Source organism: Dunckerocampus dactyliophorus, chromosome 4, assembly GCF_027744805.1.
Source record: "Dunckerocampus dactyliophorus isolate RoL2022-P2 chromosome 4, RoL_Ddac_1.1, whole genome shotgun sequence".
In the NCBI taxonomy this organism is placed as follows: domain Eukaryota; kingdom Metazoa; phylum Chordata; class Actinopteri; order Syngnathiformes; family Syngnathidae; genus Dunckerocampus; species Dunckerocampus dactyliophorus.
This window is the reverse complement of record NC_072822.1, coordinates 21,194,199-21,220,730: the sequence shown is the minus strand read 5'-3', so window position 1 is coordinate 21,220,730 and position 26,532 is coordinate 21,194,199. Positions and strand designations below refer to the sequence as shown.

The 26,532-nt window shown below is 40.5% G+C and overlaps 1 protein-coding gene across 2 annotated transcripts in view; it reads right to left on the bottom strand.

The window, feature by feature from the left end:
• ncor2 (nuclear receptor corepressor 2) overlaps positions 1–24,660 on the bottom strand; it is a 93,349-nt gene extending 68,689 nt beyond the window's left edge. For both annotated transcript variants that reach the window (XM_054774986.1, XM_054774987.1), the window contains exons 1-3: positions 24,393–24,660; positions 5,642–5,837; positions 3,249–3,364 (exon numbers count right to left, since the gene is read on the bottom strand). In XM_054774986.1, coding sequence (XP_054630961.1) covers positions 3,249–3,364; positions 5,642–5,746 — 221 coding nt within the window. In that variant the 5' untranslated portion in view covers positions 5,747–5,837; positions 24,393–24,660. The remainder of the gene's footprint in view (positions 1–3,248; positions 3,365–5,641; positions 5,838–24,392) is intronic.
• Between the last annotated feature and the right edge of the window lie 1,872 nt (positions 24,661–26,532).

Genomic DNA, 26,532 nt, shown 5'->3' with positions numbered 1-26,532 from the left:
TTTTGTAATCATATGGCCAATACAGGGTGCAGCCACAAATTCTGGGACCCATTAAAAAAAAAACATGTTAACCCCCCCCCCCTTTTAATAATTACCTATGTTTTGGGGCCCAGGGGAATTGTCCGACCTTCCCCCCCTTCAAGGCCCCACTCATCATAAAGTAAATACATTCACAAAATTTACAAAATTTACAGTTAACCCATGTGATCGGTATTGGCCAATCTCACTCATGGATGATCGGTATTGGAATTGACAGCATAAAACCCTGATTGGTACACCCCTAATAAATATCCTGCCAGGAACTTTAAATAATCATATCTTGTCAGTGATTCACCACACCATTTCTGCCATTACGCCTCATGTGTGCTCGGTAAAGAAGCCAATTTAAGATCTAACATTTCTCCAGGTTGTTTTGCAAGCATTATGTGACTTTCGCATGTAGCCCGACACATGGGAAGAGACACGGTGACAAGGTTTTTGTCTGGAGTAAACAAACCGTAAGCACAGTGGCTCACCAATGATTACACTGTAGCTGTTTTCTGACATGTTATTATAGTGAATTTGGAGCATTAACACAACATAGTGTAAATTCACCTTGCGTTGAGTCTAAAACTAGCAATATATGGCTACAAAGATTATTAAAACTTATAAATAAGTTTTTGTTTTTGTTACAGCATACATACAGCTTTAATGACGTGCCATCAGTGCAAGATAAGTTTCATACTTTGCACTTTGTTCTTATACAGATGTTTGTGCCACATAGAAATTAGGGGTGGGGAAAATAACCAATTTTTAGATGTTTCGCGATGCGGACATTGGCGATTATTAATCAATTCATAAATGTCAATAATTGATGCTGACGGAACAAAAAAATGGAAAAGAAAGACGGAAAGCGGAAGTGCCGCCTGGACAGTTTATGGAGGTGCACCTAAGACGCTACCAGAATGACTGAGTGTAAACTCCGACTCGCACCCGCTGGATTTAAAGCGAGCGTCTGGAAGCACTTTGGCTTGACGGTAAAAATTAGCTGGACAAGAGCCAGACAATATGCAACCTTTGTGATACAACAATAAAATATTTTGGGAATGCGACAAACATGAAAAACCACATAGCACGTTTCCACTCGAACGAGGAGGAAAAACAGCCAGCTGAAGTTGCCGCCAACCAGAAAACCATAGAGCGGAGCAGGCAATAACTAATTTTCCACCCAACTCGGAAAAGGCGTTGTTATGTCACCGTACCAGCGCACTTCATTACTGATGACTGGAAGCTAGCAGCTCATGTGCAACAAACGAGAAGAATGAATGAGAGCCACGCATAGTCAGAGGAACTGTAAAATAAGCATGAGTCGCTATTAATAATTTCTTATGTGTCCAACCTCGTAGATTGATCATTAAAATTAAATTAATTATTTCTAAAAGCGATCAGATTTTGTTTTATAGGCAAACGTTTATACCCAGTCCTGGATTAAGCGGAAGAAAATGTATGGAGGGACGTTTATATATTTATTTCTCAAATAAATGTTTTGGCCTAAAAGGGGTTTTGATCTTTGGTTTCATTGCATAATACAGTAGTGTACTTATTTATATCTATATGTACTTTTAAAATCTACGAAGGTTTGAACTTTGAGAGTGTTTAAACGAGAGAAATGTGAGAAAATGTCGATGCCTGTCTGAAAAAAGTGTAAAGTATGAAGTGTAAAGTGAGTGGTTTTACAGTCTTAAAACATACAATAAATGAAAAAACATATCCTGGAAACGAAAAAACATATCCTGTAAATGAAAAAACATATATAATAAACAAAAAATTATATATATATATAAACAAAAAAGCATATCTTGTAGACAAAAAACATGCACTATAAACGAAAAAAATATACAATGAATGAAAAAACATTAAAAACAACAAAAAAAATAACCTTCTACTACACGGATTTCACTTAACACGGGTATTTTTTGGAAACTAACCCGCGCGTTAAACGAGGAAACACTGTACTACGTAATATGCTTTTAATGCATTGATTGGCTGCGTAAGTAAAAATAAATCTTATCATTGGCTGGACAGTGGTTTGTCATTGTGTTTGTTACATGTTACCGCTTGTTGTTGCCTGTCACTCACGGAGTTGTACTGCAAAATGGTACAGAATAAATCATGTGTTTATTTTATTTACAGTTCATGTTGGATTTTATTTCATGCGCTGCATACATTTTCTGTGCGCTGAGATCGCTGGAGCAGTGTGCAATTGCGCAGGCACGCAGCTTAGAGGGAACATTGACCACATATACACGCATAATAAAGATGTTGTGATGTTCAGAGTGTGCGGGAATGCAACTCACGGTCGTCTAGCAACAATGAGGAAGTGTCATTCCGAGGATCAGCGGACTAGACGTGTGTGAGTTGAAGATACATACTGTATATGGTGTTGGAATTGCACTGCTGTTCATGTGTTCAGGTCAGAATTAAGTCAGAAAAGGGTGCCAGACTCTAAGGGGAAGCTCCACTGTACCTCTGTCTGCCGACATAACAGAGAGGTATGGCTTGCCATGATACACATGTGTTAATTACAAAAAAATCTCAACGTAATGAATAAAAATAAATTAGTTACAATCGTTAACGCGCTATTTTTGAAAGCCCTAATCAAAGTATCAATGTAAAGTTAATCACCAGAGATTAATTCCGTCTGCCCTACTGCTTTGACCGACAATGTCACTGTCAGACAAGTATTATACATGTCTCATGAGACCTTTGCACAGACATCATCATATACAGAGATATCTGATCTGAACGCGCAAAAGGTTACAGCAATATTCCATTTTGCTGAATTTTGTGTGATTAAATGCAGGATACAGATCTCTGGCTCGGATGTGCCAATATTGTGGTGTCTGTGTGAAAGAGGCTACTGAATGGGTGAGTCATTTTAATTCGAAGGGTAGGTTTATTTCATACTCGGAAAGAGGTGATGGCCTAATTGCCAGTTGTTCCGGACTGTTTTCATGATCTACTGGTGGCCATGATGAAGTATTGCTACACTGAGACTGTGCAAGCCTCTGCAAACAACCAACACACAACTTAATCCCTGTGGTTGTAGTATTATACTGTATGTGAATGAACTGCCTTGCTTTCCAAATGGTAGGCCGAGTGAGATGGCCAAACTCTGCATCTTCCATTATACCACAAAGCAATATAAAATAACATACCAGAAAACGTGCTTGTGCTTGCCAATTACAGTACATAAGGATTAACCATACCTCTCGCTCCCAGGCTGGAATTCAGAAAGCAAGGAGGGACGGCGGCGATGGGGCTGAGCCAAGTGGGAGCCGTAGTCTCTGGCATGATGAGAGTGGTAGTCCACCATTCCCACTTCCTAGAAAAGGAAATGCAACAAATGTTTAATTTATCTTCTGAAACGGGTACAAGAAAGGGTGCCGTCACTATGAGGGGCATGACTACAGTGATTTTCAGCTATAACCAAACAAAAAATATACTGCAAACACATTAAATAAACAGGGGAAACAGTGTTGAATATTTCTTTCGGGTCTGTTGTGTATAAAACATGATCTGGTGTCAATTTCAGCCTGTTTGAAATGAATAAAACAAAATGACGGAACTTACTTACTTTCAGTTGCTGTGATTTTCGAAGTATAACACCTCATTGTGCACCAAACACATTTTGTTGCATCCAAAACATTTGGTACTTTGACCAAACTCAAACAAAACATGTATGTGTCACGATGGTAACCAGCGTAATGTGCACACAATGTAACTAAAATTGAATCGGGAAAACTATGTACAAATGAGCAGACCTCTGCCTTGACACACAATGTGAACTTGAGAGTATCTGCGTTTTATTTGTCTGGCGTTCCGTCAAAATTCGGATAATAACGAAAATGACACTAAAATGAAAGTCAGAAATACAGTGGTGTAAAAAAGTGTTTGTCCCGTTCCTGATTTCTTATTCTTTTACATGTTTGTCACACTTAAATGTTTCAGATCATCAAAAAAATTTAAATATTAGTCAGTGACAACACAACTGAACACAGGGGGAATCTGTTTTTCACACCCACAGATGGCCATGTAGGTTTGGATTTTTTTTTCTCCCTTAATAATAAATTTTCATTTATAAACTGCATTATGGCTTCAGGTGTGTTGTCATTCTCCACACCACTGTATGGCGTAATGTCCAGGATACGCATTACCTTCAGGATTTCAACTCATGTATTTTTTGTCATCATTACACTATGAGGAACTGTTTTTTTTTGTTTTTTTTACATCACCCTTCCAGGGAAGGCGAAGTATGTTACTGCAGTGCTAACTAACAATGTTTTAAAGAAGACAGTGTTGAGTCTCACACAGAGTTTGAAGCGGAGTCCATCCACAAGCTCTGTGTGACGTACAAGATACGTCGCCATTTTGGAGAATGTTTGTGGCAATTTAAGATACGTTTAAAGCACTTATAGAGCGAAATATAGATGATATAGCAATATATATTAAAGTGATACTTTAATATGCGAATTGGTTTGAGAACTAACTTTGATAAATAACTTTGCAATTTTGCTTGCTATGTCACTCTATGTCAGGGGTAGGGAACCTATGGCTCGGGAGCCAGATGTGGCTCTTCTGGTGGTTGCATCTGGCTCTCTGGCTTTAACACAATAATTTTTTTTTGTTGTAATTTTATTTGACAGAAATCACGGTGTTAAAAATAACATTCAAAATATAAAACTTCTTTATGCACTTTAATCCATCCATCCATTTTCTACTGCAAGCACAGAAGTCACATTAATGGTAAGACGAATTTTGCAGTATTTATTATTGGTTAGCTTCAATATAACAACATTATTAAAAAGAATAAATTCAGAGACTTATTATACTCTAAAATTATTGGTCATGCTGAATGACACACTCATTTAGTTGTATTATCAGGTGCTGTTAGTTGTACAGTATATGGCTCTCACGGAAATACATTTTAAAATATGTGGCTTTCTTGGCTCTCTTAGCCAAAAAGGTTCCCGACCCCTGCTCTATGTCATGCTTTTGGTACCCCTTTCAGGAGACTAACCCTATTACATTTTGCCCCGTAATATCCAGCCATTACTTCTTAATTGTGTTCTCATAAACAGGGCAACAGCAATAAGACACTTTACTACTACATCCTTCTGAAAAACAAAGATTTTGTCTGTCCACACTTATCAGTTCATATACTGTATGTTACGATGTACTGTATGTGTGATACAGCGGCAACCTTGTGAGGAAAAGCAATATCAAGGTATAAGTCCAATGACAACAAAACTGCCGGTCCAATGAACCTCTTTAAAAAGACATGCCTCTGATAGAGAAGACATAATCTTGATAATTAGGAGGTGTGGGTGGAAACAGTCCGCTGCACAATGACAACATGAATGTCGAACAACTAATGAGGAAACCGAGTTATGTGCACAACATTGTGATTGGGAACCTTTCTAAGAAAAACACAAGTTAGGGCCCCTGGGGTCAGGCCCTCTCTAACGAATCAGGGTAATGCCTTTTGCTAAATGTCAACCAAGCAGGCAGTATTATAAGCACAGTAGCAATTTTATTGAGGTTTATCTTGGAAAGCTCTGTATGAGAAATCACTAAATGCATTGTGTGGCAGGCCCCTTACCGTGTGTGCCCGCTGGAGCTGCAATGGTAAGGCAGCCGGGTTTGGCAGGTGCCTTGTGTCCACAGTCCTCCGGCCCGGTGGCATAGACTGGGGATGAGAGGACATCCTGGCACAGCCTCTTCCTCTACAGATAGGACGTATGTGTGGTCGTGGAGCAGATGCGTTGCATTATTGGTTGTTTGTTTTTGCCAGCAAACTACAGGGGGAAAAAGAAAGCAATTTTGTATCATCAAATACTAGAGCTCAAAATATACCAAGGGTAGCAGAAAATCAATCCCTTTCATAAATAAAACAGGCTGGTGTAACTGCAGTTGACACACAATTTAATATGAAAGTAATATGCGACTTGAGGAGTAGAATGCCTAATAGCATTAGCAATCATCCACATCAATCAATAAAATCTACCCCTTACGGTGCCAGAAACCCCACATGCTCTCCAACAGTATAAAACCCTCCACTCTGCCTATCAATCTGACTGCTTAGACAAGAATATTTTTGATTAAAAACTGATTGTTTTGGTTGTATCTTTACATGACAGCAGTGTTTTAGGAGGCTGGAATGACAAAAATTAAAAACAGGACTCAGGATGAAAGCTATTAAAACTAACAGCGTCAACATTTCCATCAAAATTAGTGCCCTACAATTTCCGCATTAAGGGAATCGCAGACGAAATCGTGGAATTTGCAAATAAAAATGGAATCTACTGTTAAAACGAGGAATCTTGCGTAAATTGACAGCGAGTACTGTCATTGTGAGGAGAATTAACTTTTGTGTGGGGAAATATTTCACCAGCGGACGGCTCATTCATAGCGGCATACCTTCACATACACTAACCAGCCCCCTTCTGAACTAAACATGTTGAGGCGGCAACCTCAAAAAACGGCTAAGCTGTCAGAAAAAAACTTTGAAACTCTTACTTGTCATAGAGCATGCACGTAAGCTCGCGTACAGCAATGGTCAGTGTACGCTGGCTGAGTTGGCTTAGTTTTGCGGAGCATGCTAGTGCGGTTGTGTGTACAAGTCAGGCTGTATAAGCCGATTTTTAGTGCTTGTTAATGTCACCAAGCGTTTTAGGATGCCCGCTGACTTTGTGTAAATTGTGTGTGAAATAAGGATGGCTGCCATGGCTGCAAGAGGCACCCAGGTGGCTATCTCACTTAGCAACAGTCAAAATACATTTTCAACACAAACACTTCCCGCCTTCAAAATTAGAGAGGCGCACATCCTGTGTAGTGGTAACAATCTATGTCTTCCTTAACCACAAGTACAGATGTTATAGTTTGTTGAGGATTTTGTAGCAATGAAAAGTTAGAAAAGTTTGGAAATTTAGCCAAGTTACATCCATTTCTGAAATACTGGGCGAAATGTCCAATGTCTAATGATGTATTGCTTCAATAAATGTAAGGATTTTTGCATTTAAAGGAATAGTTTGGATTTTTTTTTTACATCATAATTTAAAGTTTTCAAAGTATCTGTACACATTTTTATATTTAAGACAATCGTTTGCGACCCTTTAGGTTCCATTTGTGATGTGTAAGTTTTGAGACTAAATAATAAAATAGCAGCATTTGCCCAACCAAAACATTTTTCATCGGACTAAGTGAGAGTTCACTCAACAGATCACAACTGACAGAATTCATTGAAGTTACCCAGGTTGGGGTGTGGTTGACAGTAGGAAGAAGAGCCCGGCAGCTGTAAAATATCAGCCTGGAAGCTATATTTAATATCCAATGTTTAAATAACTGAGATGAGATGCTGATTCACCTGCTACTAAGAGTACATTTTTTTTTGAAAAATGAAAAAATATAAAAGCTGTACTACTAATCATTTATGTTAACACCAGAGTTTCCGCCACATGTAATTGATCATGGCGGTGCGCTACTACAACTTAAAAATTTGGTTTTTTTGTAACTTGAAAACAATTTTAAGTAATATATTGTATGAATAGATGTATACTCTATATATCGATACTTATATAGCTTATTATTGGCGCACATATTGACCACAATTGGTTTGAAAACGATTTAAAATATAAATGTTTCACTGCGCTTTATTTTGATAAGGATAAGTTTGATCAAATGGTAGAATCTTGCAGAAATTGGCATAATATGAATGAAATGCTGTTACTGTGTGAAGGAAGGAAGGAACGCTGACTGCTTAATCGTGGCGGAATGTCGTCGCAAACCGTAATCCACTCCGTCCCAAACTAAACATGTCGAAACGGAGACCTAAAACACCTGGGAAAGTGAGGGGAAAAAAAAACTTTGAAACTCTAACTCTGTTATGGAGCGTGAATGGAAACTAGCTGGGTTAGTTTAGCAGAGCATGCTAGTGCGGCTGTGTATGTGCAGTTCAGTCTGTACGTGTGTGTTTACATCGTGTTGCTTTTTACCACTTGTTAATGTAATCGAGCCTTTTAAGATGTTCTGAGTGAAATAAAGACAGGAGGTCTATTTATTCTTGCACCCAGTTCCTCCTAGCTGTCATGAGACATTCTCAACACACACAACACACTTCCAGTCTTCAAAATAGCAGCACTTTGCCACATCCTGTCAAACTAAACAAAACAAGGGTGTCATAAATAATGGCATTGTAATTACATCGGTAAGGACGTTTTGCTTAAATACAAGCACGGGCATTACGGCTCTAGAAAGACAGGCTCGGGGCCACGAGATTGGAAAATACTCCTCAAGGTCTTACAATTGTCTTCATGCAGTCATTTCAACTATGGCTTTAAATGTTTTCAAGAAACTGCTGCATACTGATCTCCGGGGTAAGCTGACATAACAAAATACTGGGATATGGTAAAAACCTTGTATACCCTGGCTGTTGTTGAAATACCACATGAGGATAAACACATGATGTTTACAGAGCATGCTAATATATTAAACAGAAGGCAGAAAGAGGCCAAGCAAGACAAAAAAAAAGGGTGAGATTAACCAACCACTGTTTGATGCATGCCCATTCCACAGACATTCCCCAGAGAAGGACAAAAACGAGTCTGGGGGACAAAAAACTGAATCAAGACAAGGGGGCCAGCGCAATAAAAGAGCTCTGACATAAACTCAGAGGCGAATGGGGCCTTCCAGACGAGAGGCTAAACACATGCACTGGCACTGCTACAAACACCCACAGGCAAGCCGCTGGCTCAAAGCCAACAGTGTGGATGAACTCTGTCACCTCGCGCTCTCATTCTAGCGCACTTTACTTAGGCCCTCCTTGGATCGCGCTGCAGAGTAGAGTGGGTTTTAGCCTTCAGTAGTGCAAGTCAATACCTCACCCCCACCCCCACTTTCAAAATGAATTGTGGAATGGCTGAGGAAATACTAGCAGAGAACACAGGGACTGGTGCTTGCAGGGTTCCAAGGGAAGTAGGACGCTTTCTTCAACAACAGATGAAGTCTACTCACAGTACAGTAAAAAAAAAATATCAAGTCACCAGGATAACTTGACAGCCTTCGCAATGAGAGACTGCAGTGGCAAACAAAGCAAGCTGGATGAAAAACAAATGTTTAATTGCGGGTGAAAATCTGAGATAAAGTCCATTAACACATCAATGACAATCAATGAGATAATCAATGAGCAGTTGGACGCACCTTCCGATATTTTAAGTGAAAGAGAAACAGAAACATGCCATCAGCGTAGGGCTTGGCGATATATTGATATTTTTAAAATATCAATATTTACTTTACGATATCACAAACAACCGTATAGTTGATATCGATATAGATTGGATTTGTGCTGTATCGCCCTCATCCCTGCATGCAGGAGTAGGAAAGAGGGGCGGAGCAGAAGCCCGGCGGCTCCAGTCGAAGCGACAGCAAGGAATAAGCGGTAGCTCAGTAATGTGGAGGTACTTCGAAGCCAGAGCATAAAAAAATATTTTCCACCTCCTTAAAATTTGGCACAAACCAAAATAGGAGGAATGTGTGAAGCTGAGCGCTGTCTGTCTGCCGCGCTCCTGTTGCGTTCCTCATGAAAGGAAAAGCAAAGTGGTGTGCTATTATAAAGAGGTGTCCTTTTTATCACATTTCTAAAATATTTGAGCTTCGCAGTCACAATGATATAGCACGAAAAGCTCTACCACAAATGTACAAGGAAGTTAGACAGACAGTTGCTAAGCCTGATGCAGTTGACAGGTTGGGTGTTCCTGGCACAAAATAAGGACATGCTTGTGTCTTCTAAAAATGTTAAACTAAAAAAATACTACTGTTCAATTTAAAGTATTTTTGTATTTTTGAGTTGCTGACATTTTAAGGTCCTCTTAAACCGGACACTCATATTTTGTTCTTTTGTTATTAGCTGAGGATTTGAGCATAGCTAAAGGTTTGTTATAAAAAATATTATATTTTACTTTTCTGTATTTATTTTAGGCCGCACGGTGTCTAGTGGTTAGCATGTTGGCCAATACAGGAACAGCATTTCTGTGTGGAGTTTGCATGTTCTCCCCGTGTGCACGTGGGTTTTCTCCGGGTACTTCGGCTTCCTCCCACAATCCCCCAAAAAAATGCAGGTGAGGTTAATTGGCGACTCTAAATTGTCCATAGGTATGAATGTGAGTGTGAATGGTTGTTTGTCTATATGTGCCCTGCGATTGGCTGGCGACCAGTCCAGGGTGTACCCGACCTGTTGCCCGAAGTCAGCTGGGATAGGCTCCAGCATGCCTCCGCGACCCTAATGAGGATGAAGCGGTATAGAAAATGGATGGATGGATGTATTTATTTTTTAAAAAGAATGGCCTACTTTATTTTAGAGGCTATTTTTAGATAAGATTTTTTATGTGATATTATCTTGCATGAAGCTTTAACATCCTCATGTTAAGTATTTTAATAAAACAACTTGGCACGCATATTTAGCTTTGGCTTAAAAAATATCGTGATATATATCTGAAATCTGTCTTTAGTCAGAGCTCAGTACCATATTGGCACCAGAACCGGAAAGTTAAGTAGATCACATCCTATTACAATTTTCTGGCCGATCACCGATCACCTACAGTATCTTTAAAAAGCCTGACCTGCCAATTCTGGTTTTGGTCTATACCATTTTTTTGTAATAACTGATAGCATACCTTTTAAATGCCCCATCTTATAGTGTTGCAAAACATTGAACAATACCTGTGAAACAATACAAACTTGTTTTTTTAACTGCACATCAAGAAGGTCTCTCAAATATAAATGACAAATTTAGAAAATTGCTGTCTAAGTTACAAGGCCATATCAGTTCCTTGAGTCTTTTATTTTTCACATTTGAAAAATAAACAAAACTTGCACAACAGGTTGTACCACAGACCTGATTTCAGCCTCTTACCAAATATAAAGTGCACAGCAACCAAAAATGTGTCGCCCAATGCTATGAACTCCATAATTTTCCTCGCGGGAGCTTTGCTCTTTTCACTGCTCATAAGCTGTAACAGCAGGCCACTGCTTGACTCTTTGCTCTGGCTAGCTTTAGTTTCAGTCTTTGCGTGATTGCTAGCTGTCAATCTGGCACAGCAAAATGGGATAGTGGCTGACTTTCAGACCTCTGTGGCAGTAGATAAGATCAGTGAATAAGATTGGTTTCATATGTAAGAATCGGCTGATCACAGATCCCACAAACTTTATAACTTTATGAATATTACTACGTAAGTATTTAAATGATTATTCTGTTCAACATGCATTATACAACATTTTAGGGTTGGGAGATAGTTTTTATACATCGTTATAAATTCTTCCAATGATAAGAAAATGACTTATACAGGTATAAATGATAAACGGAAACAAGCCAAGTTGATGACTGCATGCCGCGGTGCACTGTATTGATGCATTGCCGCCTCACGTGTACCACAGCACGGAGGGCCCTATGATTTCTGCGGAATTGCGGAATTGGCCAATAAAAACGGAATTTACTGTTAAACGCTCCTCCGTGAATCACCACCTTAACGTGATGGAGGGGTTTGGGTGCCGGAGTGATCCTAGGAGCTGTGTTGTCTGGGGCTATATTCCCCTGGTAGGGTCTCCCAAGGCAAACAGGTCCTAAGTGACGGGCCAGACCAAGAGTGATTCAGAAGACCCTATGAACAAACACAAGAGGAAGGGCCGCACCTCACCCAGACGTGAGATACCGGCGTCTCACCCTGGAGCCAGGTCCAGGGGAGGGGCTCGCAGGCGAGCGCCTGGTGGTCGGGCCTTCAACCGTGGGGCCTGGCCGGGCCCAGCCCACAGAAACCACACGGGATCTCCCCCCCGTAGACCCACCACCTGCGCGGGCAAGCATAAGGGTCCGGTGCAATGTGTTTTGGATGGTGGTCGAGGGCGGGCTCCTGGGCAACCTGGTCTTCAGCAGCCAAATCTGCTTCGCGGGACATGGAATGTCACTTCTCTGGTGGGGAAGGAGCCCAAACTTGTGCGAGGTTGAGACATTCCAACTAGACATTGTCGGACTCACCTCGACCCAAAGTTTGGGTTCTGGAACCAAACTCCTCAAGAGGGCACTTTATTGTTTAAGTATGTATCATTAATACAATGAAAATGAAAGGAAAAAATACAGTATTTATTCTGCAAGTCAACTTTGGTGTGCACTCCTAAATTTTCTGTTTGCGCTCCTCAAAGTTTAAGTTCAGGGCCATTGTGCTCCTACTATAAAAACTTAGTCTGGAGCCCTGTGTTCCATGTATATTATAATTGGCAGGCTTGTTCTGCCAAATGTTGTCAAGCTGTGTCTATGGTGGACATCTGTGCAGCTATTGCATTTCCTGCCTCTTCTTCTGTTGTTGTCTGATTCGTGTGTGAAATTACATAAGGCTTAAACCCCCCACTCCCCCTTGTTAGCCTTAAAACGACCTTTATATCTGTAGCCATGGAGTCACCTCATGAAAACAAACTACAGTAACTGACATTTCTGGTACACTCTGTTGAATCAATTGTATACGCACAATGACCATTGCAATTCATTAAATCCGGTTTATTAGTCCAGAATCCATATTACAGTGTTTGCAGTGATCTTTTTGACAACGTTACGGTCTGCATTGTTGAGAGAAAATAAAATAAAAAATAAAGCTGCGTGAAACATTTTTTATGGTATTTTATATTGTTTTCAAAGTAATTGTGGTCAATGTGTGTGTAAATAAGCAATATATGTATCTATATAGCATACATAGTAGGGATGTCCCGATCCACATTTTTTGGCGTCTGATCCGATTTTCTTAAGTCTTGCCGATCTGATCCGATCCGATAGTTTTTTTGTTTCTTTTCTTAATAATAATAAGCTTTTGTAACAAACATGAATTTGTGCAATTGACTATGGTTGTGAAAATAGCTCTTCAAAGCATTAAAAATAATGCAACCAAAGTATTGCTGAATTTACTTTTTTATTACACAGCATGACCAACAATATTGTTTGGCTTTTGTAACAAACCTCTGTGAATCAGGGCCCTCATCCAATAAAAGTCCATCCAATAATAGATACAATTGGAAAAAATGGGCATGACAAATACTTTTAGGGTAGGACTAATCATTTGACATGATTATAGATCAATTTGTGGTGTGATTTAGAATATATTAAATTTTTTTTAAACAAACTCTCTCGCGCCCTATGAAATCCGTTTTATTTTTCTCCCCAAATTCTGTTTTTTTCCGTTTACATTTTTTAGAATTTTTTTTTTTCCTTTTCCACTTATTTTACCAGCATAGTTGTCCAGTAATTGAGAAATGGAACTTTTCTAATGGGATGTCAGCCTCAGGACATATTGCTCCAAAATCTTCAACAAACTGTAATGCCCGTGCTTGTGATTAAGGAAGATGTTGTCACACATGTAATTCCAATCGTGTTATTAATCTAAAATATTTGAATGACACCCTTATTTTGTTTACACAATTAGACAAATGTGACAAAGGGTGCTCTTATTTTGAAGGACAAACGTGACAAAGAGCACTCTTATTTTGAAGGCCGGAATGTACTGTGTGTGTTGAGAATGGCAATTGACGGTTGATACGCGCTGGGTGCAAGAATAAACATGCCTCTCGTCTTTTTTCACTCAGAACCTGCACATTGTCAGTAGGCATTGTAAATTGGCAGTAAAACACAACACGGTGAAAATACTGTATACTCATCCAGCCTGAGTCGCGCACACACACACGCGCGCACACACAAACACACAGCTGCACTAGCTAAACTAAGCAAACCCTGCTAGCTTGTGAGGCTCTACAACACCTGCACCACCTGAACCATGTTATAGTCAATATGTATTCTTGACTTGCGTGTACCCTAATGAGGAAGAAGCGGTATAGAAAATGGATGGATGGATGGACTTGCGTATCTTGCTTGCTGCTGTAACAAGTGAATTTCCCCGCTGTGGGATAAATAAAGTACAAATACAAATACAATAGCTTCCATTCACGCTCCGTAACAGAGGAGTTTCCAAGGTTTTTCGCCACCGTTTCGACATGTTTAGTAGTGTTTGTGCAGTCCCTATTTCACCAACCAGCGGTTACAGCAGCATGCTCCCTGCACCATGACGCAGCAGTCCGGGCACAGTGAGAGGGAACTACCACTGTAGTTACGGAGCCAAATATCTGACGTCCAACGTGAAACTAACTTCACCACGGTACACTGCGGACATGTCTGTATGTTGGTGTTGCGTTTTCTTCTTCTTGCGGGTAGCGCGAGTCGAGTGGCACCCAGCTTTGAGGCGCTTTACTGCATCTACCATGTTGGAGTGTGGCTCAGAGTTACAAATAGGGAAACCGGATCTGCCCGATCTCATGGCAGAAGCCGATATTATCCTACCTTTACAATTACAGAGGATCGGCAGCCGATCCCAATTCTTAAGATCAGATCGGGACATCCCTAATATACAGTATATCCATTCTTACAATATATTACTTAACATTGTTTTTATTTTTATGCACATGATTGCCAAATGTATTTTCCACTCACTAAAAATGACCATGACCCCCTGTCACCTCTTCTCGAGTGCTTAAGCAACATCAAGGTCAGGTTGGCTCAAAATTTCTTTAAGGTCAATGAGGGGAAGACTGATCTTATCCTCCTGAATCACAGCGGCCCCCTCATGGACTTGGGCCCCCTCATGGACTTGGGCCCCCTCAAGAAGCATGTCTGTCCCACAGCCACCAGCCTTGGCGTCATAATAAGACAGTGATTGTAAAGTTAATAAACATATCAACACCGTTGTAAAATTCTGTTTTTATCATCTTCGGCTTTTATCCAAAATTAAATCCTTCTTATCTTTGCAACATTTCAAACAAGTCATGCATGCTTTTATTTCGTCATGTCTGGACTACTGTAATGCACTTTACTCTGGAATAAGCCACAAATAACTCTCTCGCTTATAGTTAGTCCAGAACTGAGCAGTTTTTAACAGGAACCAAAAACAGGAACCAATTCTAGCCTCCCTGCACTGGTTGCCTGTGCGTTTTAGAATTGATTTTATTGTTTGTTTTTAAGGCATTGAATGGACTGGCCCCTCAATACATTTCGGACCTTATCCAAGTTTACACTGCAGCGCACATTGAGGTTCAAAGACCAGCTCCAACTGGTGGTGCCCAAGACAGGACTTAAGACCATACACCGGGCCTTTTCCGTAGTTGGCCGCGAGCTGTGGAACACTCTACCCCTCATGTAAAAACGGTCCCCACAATTGAAAGCTGTAAGTCTCGTCTTAAAATCCACTTTTATTCTCTGGCTTTTAACTCGGCGTGGGTCGTGTGGTCCTCTGTGTCTTTCATTCTTTTCTTTTTGGTTTAATTGGTTTTATTTATTCTAGTCTTTATTTTATTTATTCATTTATTTATTACCTACTTATTGTATTTATTGCTTTAATTGTTGTACTTCTTTTTTTAAGTATTTTACTGCATAAAGTGTCTTTGTTTTTATATGATCTTTAAGTTTTTACTGCAGTAATTTGTACTCTGTGCAGCACTTTGGAAACAGTGTTTATACAATGTGCTATATAAATAAAGTGAATTGGATTGGAAGTTTAAAAAAAATCATTTTTAAAGGTGTGGCTGCTTTTATTTTGTAGTGCCACACCGCCACGATCAATTGCATGTCGCGAAAACCCTGATAATGTACATGTTTTGCTGATGTGTTGAAAATCTTTCTCGGTGGCTAGCTAGAGTGATGCTAATGCTAGTAGCACTAATGCTATTTAGATCCATTCTAGTCTTCAATAGTGGTCACACTGAAACATGCCCACAAATAGCTGTCTTCGGCTATGCCTGCCGGTAACTCGCAGCTCAAAACCCAAATTTTAGCTCGCAGTTCAAAGCAAAAAAATCTGCGGAAAGACGGCTTGCTTGTTATTGTTTTCTTTTAAACGTTTTTGGTGTCATGAGCACTTTAAGGTCTCAATTCATGAGAACGTTTCTAGTGTATCGGTTGTGTTATGAAAGCCCACCTGCACGCCAAGCTAGCCACGTAGAGTAGCAGGAAATAAAACTGAGGCGTGCACTTGTCTTCTGGGCTGACCTAGTTCCTCTTCATGCTACTTAATTATTCAGGAGCTTTGAAATGTTCTCCTGTGTAGAAGCATGCAACCCGAGTGGCTCTGTTTGCCCCTCATGACAGCAGCCACACAGTGATTCTATTTAAGCACACGTGTGCACAATGAGCTTGGAATACATGACACAAACACACACACACACACTTTATGTACATAGGGTCAATCTTCATTTGATAGGTAGGTTTTAAATGATGGAATCCCTCTAAAACACGGCTTTAACATGTCATGACAGGAGTAAAGTATGGTAGCACAAGCTCCATAACCTGTAATTACACTGTACTAGTACTCCTACCTTTCACTGCGACATCTCAGTGACATTTTCCAAAACAAGGTCATCAACCCAAAAGTGCATGTACTGGACTGCCCTTAAAAACATGCCCTTCCACACACATTACGCCAAACAACAAGCGGAAAAGTCAGGCTAATCAAATAACATGAATCTAACAGTACTGCTATCTGCAGCTGTGGCCTACGCACAAGTGAGAATAACGTCCTGTAACATGCTGTCATCTGTGTTGCGCAACAGAGTCAAGTGAATCACTTACCAAAGAGCCATTTGTAATCCCTGCTAATGCGGGAGTCTGCATCTCCTAAAAATGGTTGACTGGTTTTAACTGCAGCTGAAATTCTCAGGCAAGAACATCACAATAGAAAGCTTTGTGTGAAAGATAAATGAAACATCAGGAACTAACTACCATTGCAATTTGAGTCTCGTGTAACAGTTCATCCTCGGTGAAATCAGCTCCCTTCGCTGTATGGTTTAATGAAAGATTTTCCTATTGTTAAGTATCGTTGAAGTGTTAGACTGACATTTTTTATAATAAAACAAGATTGTGGTTAAGATAAAAATGCATCATTCTTGGGCAGACAAAAGGCAAACATTGAATTTGGGAACACATCAAATTTAATTGGCATTTTTTTTTTAAATGTATATGTGGTTTTGGGTAGAATACTCTGGTAACCATTTTTTAAGCCAAGAGCTGTTTCTCTGGGCCAGCAGAAAAAAGAACTTGAAGACTGATCACTCTCTTAGCACAAGCCCCTCTGCTGCCTTGGTAAAAGACATTTCTAAGAAAAGCAGGCGAACAGAAAAAAATTTGTTAGTGTTTGCTTACATTGAAAAAAAAACTTTAAACCGCCTTGGTTTGAAAGGGATATATTTGAAATGTCTAAGAAAAGCAGGCAAATGGCACACAAATTTTAAGTTACTCTTCACTTACATAAGCAGCATGGTCATTTTGCTGAGCTGTCATGGAAATATGAGAAAAGATATGTTTTAATTATCATCACAGCGACAGTTCTTCCACTGGGCTATCCCAGAAAAGAGGAAAACTGCTGAAATTCTGCCAGTGAAAGTAAAGTGGGATTGTGTCCCATTTTTTGATTGTGACTTAAGAAATGCTAGACAGCTGCTGTTTCTCAGTCGCTGAGAAGGAAGAAGGCTGGGAGGAGGCTGTGCTCATGGGAGGCACGTTTCATGGAGTGCCTCACATATCCTCCTTCAGTTTCTGCACTTCAGCTTGGGGAATTATAAAGTGCACTGTAGCAACCTGGGCCATTTCCCTTTTACAATTGTTTCTTGTGCTGCACTTTCTGGTATAGATGTGTGTACTGTCAAATAGTCATCAATAGAATGGACAGATCTCAAAAATAAAAAGGTTACTGGATGTGCCTGTATACTGTATATATTTCTGAACTGTTTACTTCCAAAGAAGTGTTTCCCTATCCTACATGTCAGGGAGCTATTTGAATAGCTTGCATCTCAAAATGTTTTTCTTCGTGTTAAATCAGAAAAACAAAGAAAAGTCAAACGGAAACAAAACACTCCACAAAGCAATTGTATTAGACCTGTTTGTGATTTGTGTATCATGGCAACGACAAGATACAAGCTTCCAGGAGACTGATAGAAATGCAGACTAACTGAATGCACTGATGGAATGTTCCATGTGCTTATGTAGTGTTCCCTCGTTTATCGTGGGGATATGTCCCAAAATAGCCCGCAGTAAGTGAAATAAGTAAAAATCCGCAAAGTGGCCAACTTAATTTTTTTTTACTATTATATATGTTTTGGGGCTGTAAAACCCCTCACACTATATACTTTATACACTATTCTCAGGCAGATATTAACATTTTCAAAACTTCAAACCTTTGTTTGAATTTTAATGATCAACCTACGAGGCTGGACACAAGAAATTATTAAGTGACTTATGCGTATTTCACTCCTCTGACCATGCCTCTTCTTCTGGTGCCATTCTGCTGCATTAAACCATAACTGCTCCTGTCGTCGTATTTTCCTCCTCCTCGGACCAAAGATTAATTTATTCCGTAATGCTGGGCCGCAATGGTTAGCATCCTCCTCTGCCTATTGGGTGCAATCGCAGGTGTCTTTGATGGTGCAGAACCTTTTGTCGACATTGTGGGTGTTGTCGGGGATACAACTGGCAAACATGCAGCCCTTCAGAGTCACACTGCTAGCAATCAAACATTTATGTAAATTTGGCAATCTGGCATTCTGTACTGTACATGAAGGCACAGAGGAGATTGACTGACAATGTTCTACAGACCGTCAGCCAATCACGACACAGAACACAATGCGTGGGTTCTCCCTGAGCCAATCAGGACACACACAACGCGTGTGTTCTCCCTTAGCCAATCAAGACACAGAACACAATGCACATTCATCCATCCATCCATTCATTTTCTATGCCACTTATCCTCATTAGGGTCACGGGGGTGTGCTGGAGCCTATCCCAGCTAACTTCGGGCGAGAGGCGGGGTACACCCTGGACTGGTCGCCAGCTAATCGCAGGGCACATATAGACAAACAACAATGCACGTTCATACGCTGTAAAAAAATTTTTTTTAAAGCACTAGCACTAAAAAAAAATTTGCCAAACAGTGAGTCTGCGAAACATGGGCCACGATGTAGCGATGGAACACAGCTAATTGAGCTAAATGAGCTACATACAACTGTTCGACCTGCTGTGTTGTATTGTTTTGTAAACATACTCACAGAGTGGATAAGGGTAACGTGAAAGTAGATATGAATAGACAATGAAAATCAAAGAAGGCATTAGATAGAAATTGGACCTGCAGTGCAAATTCATAGTGCTTATATAAAATAAGCTTCTGTTGTGGGCTGGCTATACGCAAATAATTGCACATCAGCGTCGTTTGATCTTGTGGCCAACACAGATGATTCATTTTTTCTTTTTAAATATACATTACGGCGGGCACCCCAATTGTGACGAGAAGGGAAAAAATAAACATGCTTGTTTGACACGCCACGCCAGTTAAATCAGGCTAGATTACAAAAATCTATCAAGAAAATCCAAATGAAAATAATACTTTCAACAACAGAAGCACCTGAAGTGAAAACACGAACATGTCAGCCATTCAATTGACTGTGACCGTTATGGAACATTATACTGCATGTCAACATTGGTCTCATCTCACCCCTTCAAGCTACTTGTTATTACGGGAAGGCAAATCTCTGCAGAGTTGGTGTGACTAGCCGAGCAGAACCTAAGTTGGGAATAGCATATTCATTGGTAAAAACATTATAAGGCACAATGTTAACGGCGAGCTAGAAACAGTCACACTGCATAGATAGCACAAATGAAGTGTGTGTTTGTGTCGTTGAACTTGATATATGGGAACATTATTAGGGGTGTGCCGATCCAATATTGATGTCGGATATCGGCCTGATATCAGCAATAAAAAACAAGTATCAGATCATATTGGCCTGCATCTAATTCCCAATATCACCACTCCGAAACAAGCAGTCCATTACATAGTCTGCTCCTGTACTTCTATCCAGACTCCGGACTCAGCATGGACAGAATTTCTAGGCGTAGTCAAGGCGTCGAGGGAGTCCAGTTCGGGGGCCTAGGATCTCGTCTCTGCTATTTGCAGACGATGTGGTCCTGATGGCCTCATCGGACTGTGACCTTCAGCGTTTACTGGGGCGGTTTTTGCAGCTGAGGGTGAAGCGTCTGGGATGAGACTCAGCACCTCAAAATCCGAGGCCATGATTCTCAGTCAGAAAAGGGTGGATTGCACCCTTCGGGTTGGGAATGAGGTCCTACCCCAGGTGGAGGAGTTAAAGTATCTCGGGGTCTTGTTCACGAGTGAGGGAAGGTTGGACCGTGACGTCGACAGGTGGACCGGTGTAGCATCTGCAGTAATGCAGTCGCTGTACCGGACCGTCGTGGTGAAGAGAGAGCTGAGCTGGAAGGCAAAGTTCTCAATTTACCGGTCGATCTATGATCCCACCCTTGCCTGTGGTCATGAGCTTTGGGTCGTGACCGAAAGAACGAGATCGCGGATACAAGCGGCTGAAATGAGTTTCCTCCGTAGGGTGGCTAGACTCACCCTAAGACACGTGTCAAACTCATGCCCTGGAGGGCCGAGACGCTGCAGGTTTTCTCTCCAACCAGTTTCTTCAGCAGGTGATTTAATTGTTGAGCTCCTTCCCTCAAACTGAAGGTGTTGATCATTAAAATCACCTGCTTTAGTCACTGGCTGGAAAGAAAACCTGCAGTGTCTCGGCCCTCCATGGCACGAGTTTGACACCCCTGCCCTAAGAGATAGGGTGAGGAGCTCAGTCATCCGGGAGGGGCTCAGAGTAGAGCCGCTGCTCCTTCAAATCGAGAGGAGCCGGTTCAGGGGGCTGGGGCATCTAGTCCGGATGTCTCCCAGACGCCTCCCTGGTGAGGTGTTCCGGGCATGCCCAGCTGGGCTGGGCCCCAGGACGGACCTAGGACACGCTGGGGAGATTATGTCACACAGCTGGCCTGGGATCACCTTGGTGTCCTCCAGGTGGAACTGGAAGAAGTGGCCGGGGGCCCGGAAGCCTGGGCTTCCCTACTGATCCCTACTGCTTCCCCCCGGACCCGGAAAAGCAGAAGAAAATGGATGGATGGACAGATCCAGCATGCAGAGCCCAGGTGACCAAAACAACAGCCTGTGCTAAGGTGTTTACAAGGAGTAGGAGTGTTGTCGGCCATGTAGCACTATTTTTTGTTAAAGTCCGAAAAACACGTTGCAGTTGAGAGCAAAACTTACCATGCATAAGTTTCCCGTGATGGCATAGAACTGGCCCAGCATCCCCAAGCCACCAAGATGGCATGCAGGCCGCCAGTAGCACGGACCCACCCCGAGCACACAGCAGTATCCATGGCCCAGGTCAGTCCAAGGGCAGCACTGCAAACCGAACCCACGGTCAAAGCCCCTGCGCCAACCGGCCTGAGCGGGCCCCCGCCCCCGGGAAAGGCAGGCGAGCCAGTCAAAAACGCCCCACAAGCCAGGCCACCCCGGGTAAGCCACAATGCCCCGGCTGTCAACGGACAGGTCCACAACCGAATCCCCGGCCCCGCCTGGTGGACAGGTGTCACGGAACAGCACACTTTTTCAAGACAAGCTTACCAAATAAACAGTAGACATTTCAACAAACTCTTTTGTATTTTGTCTTAACATTTCACTATGGGGTATAATTGGTGGCACGTTTGATTTGAATCAGCAGAGCATAAAAATGATCAACAGAGATGAGAAGCAATCATCCCAAACAGCAATCACATTAGGATGTACCGTTAACAGCTGGCTGAGCACAGTGCTGACTTCTGATACATGTATGCCATCACCTAAAGACTATGTCATATTAATGACACATCAAAACAACTTATGCCATGTTACTATTAACCTTGAAAAGGTCAAATTCATGGTCCAACACAAATTTTACTGAACTTTTAGGGCTGATTCTTCAGACAGCAAAATGAGGAGGGGGCCGTCCTCTTTCTAGTTTCATTGTTTCATTATGTGAGCTGAAATTGAACTAGCAGCGTAACAGTCTCCCCTGAGGCCCAACAGTAAGGGATTATCTCTGGCCCTGTTAACCTTCTGGATAAAGGGGAGATATCGCCTCATTCTTGTTTGCTGACGCAACTATCTGCACAAAGAAGGCATAGTCACTTCATATTATAGAGAGTGATGCTTACTACATGTTAACAGAAATCTTTAAAGCAGGTGAACAACCGTTGTTTCATTATTGCAGATACAAAATGGTACTAATCTTCCAAGAGCCAGCTCATTGGCAGAACCATTAAATAAAAACTTAAGCTAAATGCTAACCGCTCATGTTCAGTCAATAGCACTGTAGTGCAATATTTTTTCATTTGGCCTATATTTTAATCACAATTAATCATTAACTCACAATGAATCAGATTTTCTGTTATATTCTGTTTAACTTAACGGTAAGATGAAAAGGGTGCTCACTCAATCGCTTGTACACCCGCATACGCAACGGACCATAGAACAGAACACTCAAGTGGTAATTACATGTTTTAAAAAATGGCGTTAAACTGGATTTGTGCTAACTCGTTAAGTTTGACTGTCCTAATTTTGATGCATGCAGTATATATATTATATTGGTGGTGCTAATGCCCTGGGTTACAAATTGAGGGGTAAATACATCATCAACTGTCAGTACCATAAAAAAGAAAAAGATAGAAAGATTTTCCAATTCGTTCAGCAAAGCAAGTGTCATGCCAGGTCAAGGAGACGTTTTGTATCATATCGTACTCGTGTGAGCATTCAGATGCAGTGAGATGTGAAAACACTACAATGAAACACAGTCACTACAAAGACACTAATGTGGCTGCCAAGCTGCTGTGATTGGGGTGCGTGTGTGTGCGTGCGTGCTTTGTCAGTTCATTACCAGCTGTAAAGGCTGCTTTGTTATTCTGACCACAAAAATTGTGTCAAACCAAGTCTCAAGTTTATTTGTGCAAAACAAACGAACAAATGCTTTTACTCTTTTCAACAGGATCAAAAATATGTTGACTGCTTTTCGCTGGGCAATTAAACATTACATACATACATCATTACAATTGGCTATTTATGTTGACACCAATACCTAGAAAGCGACCCTGAACAGGAAGTGTAGCAGAGAATGAATGAATTGATTACTCTTCAACTGTATCTCTGTGGTAATTGAAGAAAAACATAAACATGAGCTTGGCCTGTTTATAGTTAGCGTTAGTTAAAATACCAGGGCTTATTATTATAGAGTGGTACGGTTTATTTGTTTCTAACATGTTTAGCAAGTGACATGTTAGTGGCATTCAACATGACGAAAAGAAGTACGAAGAACCAGAGCTTATTTAAACCTGACACTTGTCCTTGTCTAATACAGATAATTCATTCACACTATATTTTTAACATGTTGACACTTAAGTTATTTTGTCAATAACAAGTTTGTTCACTTCCTGTGTTTATGAGTCACCATTTTCTGATACGGAGAGTAAAGACATGTAGCTATGGATTGATAGTTTTTGTAGAATTAAGGAAATTACACTGAGAAGCACACACAGAGTGCCCTGATAAACGGTACAGTAACTCTATTGCAGGCATTATGTAGTAGCAGTAAAATCACTAGGGTAAGATGTGTAATCACTGAAAGACGTGTTTTCCCTTCGTCCAACAGGCCGAGCATCAAATAAACACAATGACATAATACAAGATAACGCAACATGACCTGCCTAATAATTCGGTCAAACTCTTAGATAACGTTGGAAACCAGATTTGGAGCAGTTATACTCTGCCAAATACGATTACATCAAACTACTATCAAGCTACGATTAACAATCAAAACACACGTTATCACTAGGACATAAGACAGACTACAGTAAACTTTCTCAAACCAATGTTTACAAACGCAAACAGGGCGCTTTGTGCAGTGGCGAGCCTGCTAGCAAAGTTAGCCAAACATTATTATATTCTCACGTAAAAAAGATGATCGACATGATTTAAACACATAGTATCAAGGCTGTGTGGTGCGGTATGCTGTGATTTCAGATCAAACAGACGAATGCTGTTTGTGTAATGAAGTAAAAATAGCGTTAGCCAGAAACCATGGTTCTGACAGCTAGCCTAGTCAGTTAGCATCGTTAGCCGCTAGCAAGCTTAGCCTAGCCATGTAGCACGTGTTGGTGATTTATAAAATAATCAACTTTAACTGACAATAGCTCGCTAACTAATGACGCTGCACTGACGTTAGAAATCAGATCGACCCGACGTGTTCTTGCCTTTAATCGATTCGTAAAACGAGTATCTACTGTTTACATAGTAGGATGGAAAAGGTCAATACGGCTACATGGGTTTCTACTCCAAAGAATGGCTAGACCCGGTCGTCCATCAACAGAAGAGACAGACCACCCCCAAACCGACAGAGTGCAATGGAAGCTAACAAACCTTAGCGGCGGAGTAAAAGAGCGACCATCCGTCGGCGTTGTTGTGTTGACGCTAACGTCCAAATCCTCGTCAACACCGCAGGGTTTCGATTAGAGATCCTCTCACTTCAATGGCACCAGTCTCCTGTCATTAAGTCCACACGAAAGAGTAGTTTTCCTTGTCATTTGTTCCACCGAAGGTTGATCTATGTCGTGCCTGGTCCAGCACAATGCACTGATCTGCTGCTACTCCCTACCGCGGACACGCCACAGCATTGGGACTAGTGAACCGCCTTCCCCCTCTCTCCCTTCACCCCCCGCCCTCTCTCTCTCTCTCTCTTCTCTCTCGCTCTCTCTCTCTCTCTCTCTATCGCTCTCTCCCTCTCACTCTCGCTCTGGGCTGAAGGACGCAACACACATCCAAGCAAATGTGATAGTGAATGATAATGATCATGTCCTCAAGTCACTCGTCATCACACTCCAGTTATATTCCAGTTATCTGCTCCCATTTCAGTATTGTCATATGTTAATCCACATGTCTGCTGATTGACCTAATCATTGTGAAGTCATGAGTCCTGACCTTTTCTGCCCATAGGTTGCATGTACTGTAACTGTGAAAAAGAATGCTGAACGACATTTAATACCGTTTCTATATAATATACTCGGTATTATCTATCCATTGTACAATGTTTATGTTATTTTTTTCTCCTGTACTGACTATTTACCCTTCATTGTTGTATTATTTAATGAAGGTACAGTATTATTATCATATATGCTGTACTTCTGTCAGCTTCACTCCATTACTGATTGGCTGATTTATTTATTCTTTATTACTGAATAGGCTCATCACAATTAATAACATTATAAATACATACACTTGTATTTCATAATAAAATGTGTTGTGATGTAAGATTTTAGAATCCATTTTTTTTTGTTTTATTTTTTTATAGCCAATTTAATTGAATTGAATTAAAGCCTCTGTTGATAAGAATCCAATCCTGTTTTAAAATATTACAGAAGGTGATTAGAGGAGTTTAGATTGTAGTAATTCACAAGGTGTGTATATATAATGTATTGTTTATTCAGAAAATGTGTTTTTTAGTTATAATTAAAAATTAATTTAATGTAATAAATGAAATAATTGATTGATAACATTGACTTTCATTAAATTAAATACATGTATTAAATAACTAAATATATATATACTCTATACATTAAATATATTAAATAATGAAGAAGAAGAATAACATTTATTGTTCAATTAAATGAATTAAAATACAATACAATCCTATAGTATTACCGGTATTTATGCACAATATGTGACTCACTAGTTAAAACATTTGTATATATAGCTGCAAGCAGTGACATGCCTTTGTTAAACTAATGTTTGTGAATCGTGGGTAAGAGTATTTGTATAGAAATAATGAGTACCGTAAATACATTGTCATCATGTATTATGTAAAACATGTCGAGCAACATCCAAACATACGAAATGTGACGTTTCACGTGGAGTTGCTGCTATAAGTACAGCAATTATATATTTTAATCTATTTACAAACTATTAACTTTACTATTACACATCTTTATACTTTTTCTTTTACTGTTCAAAAAACTGGTACACACTAAACACGCAAGATGAACAAATTATCAACAACTGCTACGACATAGAGAAGTGGTAGGATTAAATTAGCTATGCTTTCTTTCTGCTCCTTTTCAGACATGTCCAATTGGGTAACTGTAGGCATGTGGTGTACTTCATGTAACCTTGTTATGCATGTTCAAAATAAACAAAACAAAACCTGATCATATCAGAAATGTGTATTGCCACAACATCCAAAACCACTTACTGTATGTTAGGTCCTAAAGTATTTGGATGGGGACAAGTTTGCGTTTATAGAGTATATACAATTCATAGTGTAACTATCAAAATGTTATTTGAAGTAAGTGTAGCTGTGCGATAGTAGGTTAAGCACTCCCCGATGCCTTAAGAGCTGCGCTGATCAGTCGTTTGAAAGCTTTTAGCCTGCTGGCTTGCACGCTCGACTCTCAGTCGGTGGGGATGTGTGGTGGGGAGATCAAACCCAGGTATTGACCCATGTGGGATGACCACTTACATGTTGACTTTCAGTGTTTTAAAATTATCTAATTTATTTACCATTTAG